Source organism: Melampsora larici-populina (genome assembly GCF_000204055.1).
Source record: "Melampsora larici-populina 98AG31 unplaced genomic scaffold MELLAscaffold_47, whole genome shotgun sequence".
Taxonomy (NCBI): Eukaryota; Fungi; Basidiomycota; class Pucciniomycetes; order Pucciniales; family Melampsoraceae; genus Melampsora; species Melampsora laricis-populina.
In genome coordinates, this window is record NW_006768811.1 from 247,765 (window position 1) to 261,102 (window position 13,338).

The 13,338-nt window shown below is 37.5% G+C and overlaps 3 protein-coding genes across 3 annotated transcripts; all 3 read left to right on the top strand.

Annotated features, from left to right (window-relative positions):
* Positions 1 to 6,598: 6,598 nt before the first annotated feature.
* MELLADRAFT_57309 (uncharacterized protein) lies at positions 6,599 to 7,357 on the top strand (the record flags this gene model as incomplete). Its single annotated transcript, XM_007414935.1, has 2 exons — positions 6,599 to 6,925; positions 6,997 to 7,357. 2 exons carry the CDS (start codon positions 6,606 to 6,608, stop codon positions 7,004 to 7,006), a joined length of 330 nt encoding a protein of 109 aa, XP_007414997.1.
* Positions 7,358 to 9,198: 1,841 nt separating this feature from the next.
* On the top strand, positions 9,199 to 9,435 carry MELLADRAFT_91915 (uncharacterized protein; the record flags this gene model as incomplete). The annotated part of the gene is made up of 2 exons (XM_007414936.1): positions 9,199 to 9,240; positions 9,292 to 9,435. The coding sequence occupies 2 exons, from the start codon at positions 9,199 to 9,201 to the stop codon at positions 9,433 to 9,435; spliced, it is 186 nt and encodes a 61-aa protein (XP_007414998.1).
* Position 9,436: 1 nt separating this feature from the next.
* Positions 9,437 to 10,981, top strand: MELLADRAFT_110757 (uncharacterized protein; the record flags this gene model as incomplete). The annotated part of the gene is made up of 4 exons (XM_007414937.1): positions 9,437 to 9,444; positions 10,384 to 10,559; positions 10,612 to 10,821; positions 10,920 to 10,981. 4 exons carry the CDS (start codon positions 9,437 to 9,439, stop codon positions 10,979 to 10,981), a joined length of 456 nt encoding a protein of 151 aa, XP_007414999.1.
* Positions 10,982 to 13,338: the final 2,357 nt, after the last annotated feature.

Here is a 13,338-nt window from a genome sequence, read left to right on the forward strand (position 1 = left end):
CACGCAGAAACCGTCCTTGTGTAGATTATCGTTCTCTTAATTCATGACTATGGAGATAGTTTTCCTATTCCGTTATTAGGTGACTTTTTACTCGTGTTTCAGGTTGTATTTGTAAAAAGCTGTGAGTCTTGTCAACTTTCTAAGCAATCTACACATGCGCCTCAAGGACAGCTTATTCCGTCATCGATTCCTGATAGACCATGGAGTGTCATAGGTATTGATTTTATTGTCAAATTACCGATTTCATCTGGATGTGACTCTATTCTCGTAATCACTGATTACTTTTCTAAAGGCGCGCATTTCATTCCTTGTAAGGAGTCCATGAGTGCACCTCAATTAGCATCTCTTTTTATCTCTCAATTTTTTCGTTATCACGGATATCCAGACAAAATCATTTCGGACCGTGGTGCTACTTTTGTGTCTGCTTTTTGGACTGCAGTACAGAAACAACTTCCTATTTCGCCCGCACCATCAACGGCTTTTCATCCGCAGACCAATGGTCAGACGGAAAAGACGAATCAGACCTTAGAGGCTTATCTTTGACACTTCATCAGTTATAGACAAGATGATTGGGTTGACATTTTACCCATGGCGGAATTTTGCTTTAATAATTCCGTTTCTTCTTCTACAAAATTAACTCCTTTTTTTTTATGGCAAGGGTTTCATCCTAGAGCGAACAGTTCTACAGAGTTTTCTCGGGTTCCTCATGCTGATAAATTTATAGAACAGCTTGAGGCAACACAATTGAATTTGCTGATTTTGTTAAAGCATGCTAAACAGGCTCAGGCGGAGGCTTACAATAAACATTGTCGCATCAGTCCGGTATATTCTCCAGGAGAGCTTGTATGGTTATCTCGTCAGAACATCACTACGACAAGACCTTCTTCCAAGTTGGATTACCGGAGGATTGGACCTTTTCCAGTAGTGGAGATGGTCGGAGCAAATGCTGTTCGATTATATCTGGGGCGGTACTTATTCTCGCTTACATCCTGTGTTCAATGTGTCTCTCATCTCTCCTTTTGTTCCTCCTTCAGTATGTGGACGAAATACAACCGATAAATCAATTCCACTTTACTCAGACTTCAAAACCTCATGATTGGCGACATGTTTCGGCAATTTTAGATTATAGAAGAAAGGGAAAGCTCAACCTGAATATGTAATACGATTGTTAGGAAGATCAGTCTCGGATGATACTTGGGTAGCTCTTTCAGATATATCTTCGGATTTAGACCTTTTCATATTCAATTTTCATGCAAAATATCCTCAGTTTCCGGTTCCAAATTCTTTGTTAGATTCCAGGTGTTCTATGGGGTATCAGGCAGTGTTGGGAGAATTATAAGGTAGACAGTGATTATTATTGTAATGATTTGTAATGTTAAAGAAAGGAATAACAAATAAATATCAAATACTACGAAATTGTGTTATGTTAGAAGATAGTAGAAGATGGTTGTTAGGATAGAAAGTTGAAGTAAAAGAATAAGATAGATGTTATATGTTATATTGTGTATATATATGTTTTATGTGATTATTGTTTTAGTTTTCTCTTCATCGAATTATTAACGTAGTTTTCTTAACTCTTAAAAATCTATATGTGCCTTAAAGTTGAGCAATGCTCAACCAGACCCTAGACAAGAGCCCTTACACTGTGGTGGTAACAGGATTACGATCAACTCCAGTGGCTCCCTTTGGGCGTCCCAGTTTCTTTGTGGAAAGGAGTTTAGTTGTGGTATCAGGTGGCCGGCCATCATTTGGTTCGTGTCGTTTTTTTCGATTTTTTGACCATCCAAAGGCCTGTGACACCTTTTTGTAGTTTTTAGAGAGACCACCATATTCAACTGAAATTCCAGCCATCAAGTCCGTGTAATTCCGTTCAAGACACTTCACCAGTGCAAACAATTGGACTAAGCCAACTTGAATGGTACAATTCCCTTCACTTTGAATTCCAAAAGTTTAAATTAAATAAAAGAAAGAATGAGTTAAAAGGAAACTTTAAACTTTCAAGAAAAGCAGAAGAACTTGCCATATCATATATCACACTTGATGCATAGACTCTTGAGCATTAGTTGTGGCAGGAAGACCATCATTGTCATCATTCAATCCATAATCATCAATTTTAGTTTTTCGTCCAGGAAAAAGCATAGCTTCTATGTCTGCAGATTGCCACCACTGTATCCACCCTTTAGCAAGTGGAAAATCCTTCACAAGATTATCCATTTTTCGCTCATGTGTTAGACCACCCGCTTTTTTGGCTTGAAGCAAAGATAAGGCTTGTGTGGTGAATGACTCCTACAAAGCAAAAAATCAGTATTGAATCTTTAAAGACGAAAGGTTTCAAGATATCTCTACACACCCGATCCCCTAATTTTATGATGGGATGATTCCGTTTTATACGTGTAATTGAGGCACAAAAATGTTCTTCACATCCTGAAAGCCTTGAAAGTGCATGATTGTAATCCTTTTCAAAGATAGACATATAATCTGCAATGAAGCCATTCTTCTGTGCGCTTGAAAAATCTACAACTTGACGCACTACAATATCACATTCAGCCGGAGTCATAGAAGCACCTTTGATCTGTTTCAATAATGTTTCAAAATGAGACTGATAATGGGCAGTTGTAAGGCCTCCAATCCAAGTGCGTTGAGTAGGAGTCCAGCGTTTGAGGACCTCACTATACATTGAAGTGGAAAGGAGGTATCCGGTTGCAAAAAACTTATAGGTGACATCAGAAAGCAGTCCACCTCTATAAACACCATCATTTTCATCCCTCATTAACAACTGATCTGCCATCTACTGTGTTTGAAAAGTGAGATGGGCATCTTCCATGAATGAGCTAGAAATCATTTTCAAACCACGTCTAAAATTATAATAAGCATCACAAGTAAGCTTAAGTGTTTCTAATTTTATTTCAAGCAGCTACTTACTTTAACCACTCGCCCATATCTGTGACAACTTCATCTGATTTCCCAGTATCCTTTTTGTCTGGAATCATCCCTGCTTGAGATAAAAACACTCTACGGTAGTAAGCCACTTGGTCTCAATGTCCAAATGCCCGATGAATCGATGCCACTGTCTCAATAGGTTGCCGTCCTGCTGGAGCTCGCCCAACCTGTGAATGCAGTCAATTCACATCAACAACTGCCTCAAAAACAACATAATACAAATACACCAATTTTACAACTCACGCTGTGCTCTATGGGACGCGTCGCTAGGTTGCTTATAATCTTCTCAGCAAGTTTTGATTTTGAAAGCTTGTCTGCTATTGATTTTCTAGTCCAAGGATGACCATGGACACCCGTATGTCTCATAATCCCCCATCCACTGACGTGGTTATCAACACGACAGGTGGTATTAATGCACCTTTGAGAATGTCTTGGAATCCCTGGTCAAATGATCTGAAAGCGTGCGCTTCAGCACTGAAATCACAACCACCGACAAAGACTTATAAAAGTAACTCTGACCTGAAAGCGTGCGCTTCAGCACTGATATCACAACCACCGACAAAGACTTATAAAAGTAACTCTGACCTGAAAGCGTGCGCTTCAGCACTGAGATCACAACCACCGACAAAGACTTATAAAAGTAACTCTGACCTATACAAAGGTTCAGATTGATTAGTTAAGCTATCACTATTTGATAGCTGATCTTGGAGTAGATTAAGAGATAAGATTTCTCTTCCCAAAGATGATAATTGTATTCACCTGAAAGTGTGCGCTTCAGCACTGAGATCACAACCACCAACAAAGACTCATAAAAGTAACTCTGACCTATAATCACAACAACAAGATTAGAGATGAAGAACTGAGAATAAGTGAAACTGAGAATAGACAATTTAGTACCTATACAAAGGTTCAGATTGATTAGTTAAGCTATCACTATTTGATAGCTGATCTTGGAGTAGATTAAGAGATAAGATCTATTGAGTAAAAGAGAAAGTAACGTGAATCGAAATAAAACAACAGGTTAACTTAATTGAAGAGATAATGAAAGATGAAATATGACTTACTTCTCTTCCCAAAGATGGGGAAAAGAGAAGTAAGATAAGTTGGGCAACGAAAGTTATAAGTACTCCGATGATTTGATTACATTGGGGTGATTACTGATGTCATTCTTTGATTTCACTGATGACGACATTTCTAGTGTGTTACTTAACGCTACATTTGTAATTCCTCTCTTGATTAATTTTAATGTACTTGTTCAGGTCGATTGAACACTTCAAGAACCTTTGATAATATAGATTGCCCGGGCATCTTGGTACCTTGCACATGTTTATCCTAGTGAGATGATTGATAACAGATGAATAAGTTCAAAATTCAATCTTGACATGATAGAGTGGGTACTTACACGGTCTCCCATTCATCCATCTTCCGTCGACCAGTCAAAGGTGAGTCAAGGACATCACACTCCAGGTTTTCACAACGAATTACACCAAGGTAGTTGATGCAAAAAGTATTCCAATCACCCTCATCACTGCCACGAGCACCTGACTTGCTATAGCTATAACCCACTATTCCCCAGTTAGTGACTTTTTGCTTCGGCATCTTGACATATACAGTCCCTCGGTCTGGGAACAGCGGATATCCCTCAGGATCAAGAGTGGTACCATGATCAATAAAGGTTTCAAATGATGCTTGATCAACTGGTAACCTAAAGTTCTTTTTACCGGCCTTTGATTTGCCTTCATCTTCTTTTTTGACTTCATCTTCTTTTTTGGTTCATCTTCCTTCAAATTGACCGCATCTTCATTGAAGTCGAGTGTATTTTCATTGATAGCTGTCTTGATGATCTCTTCAGTTTCTTCTTTGTTATAATAATCAAATAGGATATTCGGATCCATCATCAAAGGAGAAAAGGTTGAAATCGTGATGTTCAAAGTCAAAACAAAATCAAATGTCTCCCATGATTTATTTGTGCTGGACCCCTGCATACAAAAAATCATTCTGTGCGTACAGGCCATCCCAATTGGGAATAGCATCATTTAGAGGTGTAACTCAGGCCGCAAAATTCCACAGTCCACGCCGAAAGTTGCTTTTTGCGGCCTTTGTTTTACACACCTTCAAGGCCGTAAAATTCATGATTCTAACCCCTCTACATACAAATTTGCGCTCGATCTCTTGCGCTTCATATTTTTACGCATCTCAAAAGTAAAAAAAAACAGCGTAAAATTCCACAATCGGTAGGAATTGTGTAATTTTAAACCCCTCGCATTTTATGCTCCTTATCCGGCGTAAACCGTGGAGCGCAAAATTCACCCACCCCCTTCTAAACCTGGGCCTGAAGGGGTATTTTCCCTCAGAAGTCAACCATGAACATCAAGCATGGGAATTTAGATCATGGTGTTTATCAGAGTTCATTTGTTCGATATAGAAAGAGATACAATGAGGATAATCTTGAACTTATTATGGCTACTTCACCATCACCGGTAACCTAAGAGGTAACCACAAGCTGAACATCTTATGGACGGATTGGGATATAAATGAAACATGGAGTTTGAAGAGAGAGTTGTCCGGATTGGGAAAGGGAGAGATGAAGTTTTTCTACCTATATGTACTTTTTGTCTGTTCACAATTATTGTTCCCTTTTTCTTCATCTGAACATTTTATTCTCTCTACTCTCAAGTTCATTTCCTCACGTCCCATTTCCATTGCCCGTTCGGAATAGGTTAGCCATTAGATAGTCTTATTATTTCTATATCCCACCTTTTTATTAATCTTTGTTCTTCTCAGGTTTGAGTGTTTCCATCTACCACTCTCACTAAAAGTCCTGAGCGAAGTTCTCATATAACTTCTTCTAAAGGTGTGTATCACGAAATAAATAATCTGAACATTTTATTCTCTCTACTCTCAAGTTCATTTCCTCACGTCCCATTTCCATTGCCCGTTTGTAATAGGTTTGAGTGTTTCCATCTACCACTCTCACTAAAAGTCCTGAGCGAAGTTCTTATATAACTTCTTCTAAAGGTTCAAGTGTTTCCATCTACCACTCTCACTAAAAGTCCTGAGCGAAGTTCTCATATAACTTCTTCTAAAGTTTGATACATTATCAGTACCAGTTTACCATAAGGCTAAACGATATGTCGCTCGACTACGATGCTGGAACCACATCATCATCATCTCGCATGCTTTCGACCACGAAGAATTATCTTACGTGGGTGACTATGATCGAGTGTAAACTCAATCGTTTGGGATTGCTCGAGATCGCACTTGGAACGGAACCTGTATCTAGGACTCCTGGTGTCAAACCTACCGATCTGATGAAGGAATCTCATCGAATCAAGAGCAAGAGGGCGTATAACGTCATTATTGATTACCTAAACGAAGACAACTTGGCTCTCGTCAGCAGTAACGAGGAAGTCGGAAAGGCTAGAAATGCCTTCATGCTTTGGACTCTACTTCGTGAAAAGTACATTGGAGAAAACATGCTTAACAGAACGACTCTTTTCACCAAGTTCGCCAACATTGTATTTACCGATGTCGAAACCTTTGTTAAAGAAGTTAGATCATGTGCTAATGAGTTAAGAAGGTCTGGATTCAAGATGGGTGAAGAGATGAAGGTAATCATGGCTCTGTCAAAACTTCCATCTGAATACGAATTGTTTGTCAGGGTTATGACCCATGGATTTCCGGATCAGAACCTCGATTTCATGCTACATCGACTGGAGCAAGACCAACTTCAGAGCGCGACTAGCGGTATCGAAGCAAACCGCGCCACCGCACATCATGCCAATTCGAGTTCGGCAAAACCTGCTGGAAGCTCCGTATCTTGTACTCATTGCAAGAAAGTTGGGCATGTAGAAGATAAGTGCTGGAAGAAATACAAACACTTAGCTCCTAATCGAAACCAAAGTCGATTCACTCAAGCTCCAACCGAAGAACCTGAAGTTCCAACCACTGCGAACTACGCAGGCGTGGACGACTCTATTCCTGGGTCAGTCCCATTTAATCAAATATCGAGTTTTGTCTGTTCAACTAGTTCTGAAACAAGCCTACTCGACTCAGGTGCTTCTGATCCGATGTTCAAGTCTAGAGAATCATTTCAAAGCTACAATCCCTGTAATGTAGAGATTAGTATAGGAGAGGAAGGAAGGATAATTAAAGCTATTGGAAAAGGAACAGTAACCATTAAATCAAAATATGGTCAATACAACATCAACAATGCTTTCCATGTACCTTCTCTTCCCCATAATCTTTTCTCTCTTACTCCTTTCTGGAGGAAAGGTGTTCAACTCGTCTATTGTAGTAGCAATTCGTTTGTGCTAAAAAAGAATGATTCCATTATACTCGATGGAAATATTATCAATCATCATTCATATTAAAGGCGAACATGCAATTCAGACAAAACCTGACAAAATATGCAATTAGCCCCATTTTTGGGTTTCACACATGTGGCAGAAACCATTTTGTGACAATCAACATTCAATCTGTGCTTCATTTTGCAATTCCAATCATCTACCCACCACTATCTCCACCACCATGGTCCACCTCATTCTATACATCCAAGCCTAGCCCACCCTGTCGATACACCCCATCTTGCTCTTTACGCTCCTGAGTTGTCAGATTCATCCCCTTGTCTGTGAATTTCATGCAGATCCCAGCTTACAATCAACCGTAAGGACCATTGGTGTGCCGTATTCCAGCAATTCAAGCTTTCATCTATGTATACTGATCATATTTTCTTTTAGCACATTGACCCTCTTGATCCTGTATTCAATCAAACCTCTGACGGACGGTAAACAACAGTGTGAGCTCAAAACATTTCAACTATGACTGATCTCAATCATTGCCAGTCTGACCATAAAGCTTTGTGATTTTGATTCCCATCCGATCAAACTTCAGAATTAAACAATGGCTGAATCTCAACAGATCTCAACATATGAATTTACCACCTTTTGATTCAAGTTGCATTCATCATTCTGGTTTTGCTAGCTTACAACCTTTAGAAGTTTAGTCATCATCCAACCACCGCTTTTCATTCTGCTGAAACACTGATTTCATCCTATCTCCTTCATTCAGATTTTCATTGACAAACTCAAGCAGATGATGTCGCTTCCAGGTTTACATCAATTTATCACACAACAGCTATTTCTTTGGCTCTTGGTCCGCAACAATCACACATCAAATCATTTCTTTTCATTCATGAAGATCTAGATGTCAAAGAGTCAAGTCCAATTGTACTCGTCTCTTTTAAACGCACTATGACTAACCTGAATTTCATCACATCACTTTTTCAATTTTTAGTGAAGTATAGGAACATGATCAGATCAGAATATAGAAAACGATAGATGAAGCTTTGTCCAGACATATCAATCTTTGATCTCTTCTAAATCATTCACGAACTGCTATCACCCCAGCAGACTTTCATCAATTCAAAACATCACACTTGAGATTTCAGTTCGACTCAAAAGATTAAAATCAGATCTTCAACTATTACTTCAATCATTTATTGCAAAATCAATGTCAAGTTATACAAGTTAAGCAAGGGGGAAATAAACTTGCTTAACAAAATGGACAACATTGAGTCGATTCACCAAGATCATCACTGCCTTCACAGCCGAGAGGTATTAGAAACAAATTCCAAAGTGTGCTTTGAAAGCTAACAACAGTAAGTCATTCACACTTTCTCTACTGATTATTCACCCGTCTTGGATTGTGACGTTTTTTTTGGAACGATCACTTCGCACAGCATAGATCACCAACCGCGAGATGGTCACTTTAAACATTGATATTGTTTGAACATACTGGGTAATGGGAAATGTGATGTAAGTTTCCCAGGCAATCAGGAAGATTGCTAATTCAATCTAACTTGACTTTAAGAACAATCAATGGAACTCAAACTTACAGCCTCTCATTTGGTCAATCATCCACAAACCAAGTGCATCAAGAGCTAGCAGACAATTAAAGATAAGAAAATCTTTGATCACCCTCAGGTTTACTCAATCTAATTTTGTAAGATACAAACAGTCATAAAGCGTGCTATGATCAATTGTCTTGTGTATCTTTTTCCAGCTATCAAATTGAGTTTATTTCAATCAAAGTATTGTCTCATCGCACTTTGAAACTTGGATGATATAAAATAACCTTATCAATCACAACATTGGTTTTTGGTCAACTTGGAAATCGAAGTCGAGTCGATTTGAATTCAGAAAAATGATCTAATGATCTAATCTGAGACCTAGGCTCTATTAAATGAAGCTGATTGAAATGAACCAAAGATTTCAAAAATTCTATACATCCTTTTCTATTGTTATATACTTTCCTGCTTGATTTGCTCTATAGATCTGAATCAATGCAAAGCTACAAATCACCTCTGATGATGATCAATTAAATCTTAATACATCAATTCCTTTTCCATCTTTGAATCTTTTGCAAATAATTCCATTAGAGCTCAATAGATCCTTCAATTTTTACAAATTCTCAGCTGTAATTCTAGGATGTTAAGATGACCCAGTCAGTTTTCTGAGAGATCTACTCTTCATCTGTTCTTGATTGACTTTGTCTTCAAACTTCTCTCCAAACAGAATTTCTGTTACAAGATCCCAACAAGAATAAGCAAGACTGAAAGTTGTGATCTAGGTACTGATAGGTTTAGAGGCATTCTGTGTTTAACTTACACTGGTGATGCTTCAATGCCTCTTCAAACTCAAATTCAGGTTTTATATATTTTTCTATCATCAAATTTCCAATTTTGAATCTAAATCAACAAAACTAATCTTCAACTTTTTTGGTTTGTGTATGTCCTAGGCAAATTTATTTGAGCAATTGGGGTGTTGGTAAGGCCTGGACCCGGTCTGGCCTGGCCTTTAAAATCCAAGCCAACTCAGGCTCTTGTTTTTAACGGCCGACCCAGACCGGCCCAAGGGAGGAAAATTTATGTGCCGCACACCAAAAATAACAAAAATAACATAAAATAAATAAAATAGATGATGTCAGGTGCTTTATATTGGTCCTTTAAAGCCCTATTTTTCGCTTTTTGGATCCCATGGCCACTTTTCTGAGCCTCTCAGACCCACTTTCATCGCTACAATCACTCAAAACCCTTACTTTCAGCCCTTTTGGCTGGCCAGAGAGCACACCACCCTTGGGCCCAAGGGCGAATTTCCAAGGCCAAAAAAGGCCGGACCCAAGCCCAGCTCAGGATTGCCCACTGGTCCTGGTGCCGGGTCCAAGCCTTAGGTGTTGGTGATTTCAAGATCAGAAGGTGTCACATAGGTATTTAAAAACAATCTGTTAGAGAGTGTACAAGTTTCATTGACATTTGGTTTGGTTTTAGATATTCAATCTTTTGTTCAATCTGAAATCAAACATCAATTACAAGAATTTTTTAGGACTGAATGACCTGGGATCATCCATCATCTTGAAATCTCAATCTAATCTTTCATCTATCAGTTCATCTAAACCAGTCAATCCCAACCCTTCAACAAACATCCATTCACCTTCTCCTCTTTTATCTTTAAGACCTTCATCTGTGGTGGAACCTAGAAGTCAAGATCAATCTCCATCACCTGATTTGGCACCTGATTGTGTTGAATCTTATGATCCAACTTATGGACTTAGATCATCACGTCCGCCTCTGGTTGGAAACTTGACTTGATATTGTTCTTTCTTGAACTCAAGGTTTAAGTGAAGTTTTAGATTCACTAGATGATAATACTAAAGCTGAAAGTATCATGCCAACCTCTCCATGTGATGCTTTATCACCACCACCACCTTACTCTTTACTACAACTATCAACTTCTCAGATCAAGAAGCTCAAGTCCACCAAATATTGGAAAGAAATAATCATTTTTTACAAGTTTCCATTTGACCATCTCATCATTTTGGGAGGTTAGTTATCTTTACATCTCTTTCAAAGTTTTTTGCGACAGATACTTCACTTTGAACTTCATTGTATCTTTCTTTCACATGCTTTTTATTGATTGTAGGAGGTGGTGTTGATAAGAGTGCATTAACTGTTCAATTTTCACATGATATGTTTGGTGAATGACTTTATTCTGTCACATTCAACTTCTACAAAACCTTTATCTGTACACTTACCATATCATCTCTTTCAGTCAAACAATACAATCCAACAGTTGGTCATCATCTTCTTTGGTCAAGTCATGAACTCTAGATCTCTTATGTGAAGTAAGCATCCAAGCAACCATTTTCTGTAGATATAAATTGCAATTTTCTTTTGTCAAATGATAAGGAAAGTTTAACAATGCAAGTCTCTAAACTTCATTGCATTTATCTCTTCTAAAATCAATGATCCAATTTGATTTTTACCTTACTTTGAAATTCGATATCATGAGAATCCAGCCACCAGTTTATCAAAAGTTGAATGTCAATTTATAATCAAGAAATCTACTGGAATATTGAAGATGGATGATACAGAATATAGTCAAGAATGAGATTTCTCATATGGAAAGAATCTGAGCAAAAAAATCCATGCAACCGTTTTTGATATGGATCAAAAATGCAAAGAAAAATCATATGAGGATATACCTCTTATGTTTTTATTACTTTGTAAGATAGATGCAGATGGATGCAATGGAAATGTGTTGTATTTTGATTAAAGATAAATGAAATACAAATGAAGCATAGGTATATCAGTGATCACAGAAAAACTTTTGGAAAACCTTGTGGCAGGAATGGGTAATTGGTGGCAAATTGAAGAACCAAGGAGTATCACAAAAGCTCTCAGTCAAGAGAAAAAGACCACACAGTGAATTTTCCCCAATCAGAAGGTAAAAATATTGAGCATGTTGGATTGTTCTTCTTGTTGAAGTTACAACATACTTTCAAATGCTCATGACTTGCTTCCACATCATCATTTCAAGATGAAAGATATTGTTTGATGCATTTCAGTGCTATGGACAATACTCCAGGAGCTCCAAATCTAAACCTCTAAATGATTTTTGAGTGGGCCTGCTTGATGTGCTCAGCGACAACTGACATTGAAAACATCAACAGATAAGTACTTCATATGGATCTTTGTGAACAAGAACTCAATCAAGCTTCAAGCCTTGTGATTCAAACAACTTGAGCAATGCAATATTGACACAATCATCAAAACCTCTTTACTAAAAGCCAAAATCTCCAAAATATGAATGATGAAAAGTTATCAAGCATTGAACTTCAAAAGTTTTATAATTCAGCTCCATTTTGCATTCCAAAAAATTCAGTAATCTCAACTCAATTTTCAATTGATAGTCATTCATCTTCAACTGGACCTCACTTTCAAGTTGGCTTTTCTTTTGTCTTTTTTCTATAAAGCTTTCATACTCACTTCAAATATTTATTCATTCTTTATAGGGTCTTGAACTGATGTAACCTAGGTTTCATTTGATTGCATTTGTGCCAAGACCTAGAAAAACCAATGGATCATCATCTCAAGCTATCAACAGAAGCTATCAAACGGCTCAAGAAATCAAATATTCCATTTTTCTAAAATCGAATCATATGACAAATTACAAGAAAGAATTCAACAATCTACAGAGCAAGAACCTGGAGTAACCAGGCCAATAAATCATATGGAATCAATAGGCTTTGGACTTGGTCCTCATGATGCAATCAAATGTTATCCAATGTGGAAATCAAAAAAAAAATCCAGCCTAATTTATTCAAAGAAATCTTTGGATTTGATTCGAGAAATGACATAATTCTTGTTAGTATGCTGTGTGATGAAGAAGCAGAAGAAATAAAGTTGTCATCTCATACACACCACATTAGTGATTCATGTATAATCCACAATATCACAATCCACATTCAAGTATGACTAATGGACCCAAATTATTTAAATTGAATGAGCAACTCACATATTGGCCCAATATTGTTCTTAGAAGCTCTTGACCATAATATTCAATGGAGAATATTTGAATAAAATGAGTCAAGATAAAAGTGGGTTATTTGATCAATTTATCATCATATCAAGAGGGTATATTTCTCATATACTACTCCCTTCCTTCCATCTTTGTGTTGATCTCTTCTTTTGTTTCTTGGAAGTCTTGAATGCGCTTATAGGTTGACTGCAATTATTGTCCTTAACATTCATACAAGTACATTTATTTGATTATCATTGTTATTCAAGCCTCGTCTTTTTGAAGCTTTGAGTTCAATAGGTCATGTTTTACTTTTGATCCTGGACTTCTTATTGGATTGAATCAAATGATACACAATATTGTTTTCAATGGTGGCCTTCAGTAGAAAAAACCCTGCCCATCTAAACATGATGTGTATTACTACATATATCTGAATTATAAATATCCTTCAATTATATCTCTTGCGCCTTTTGCCTTCTACATTGATCTTTGTTTGCTTTCATCAAACTTGGTGCAATCAGTTTCTTCTGACTAATTCACA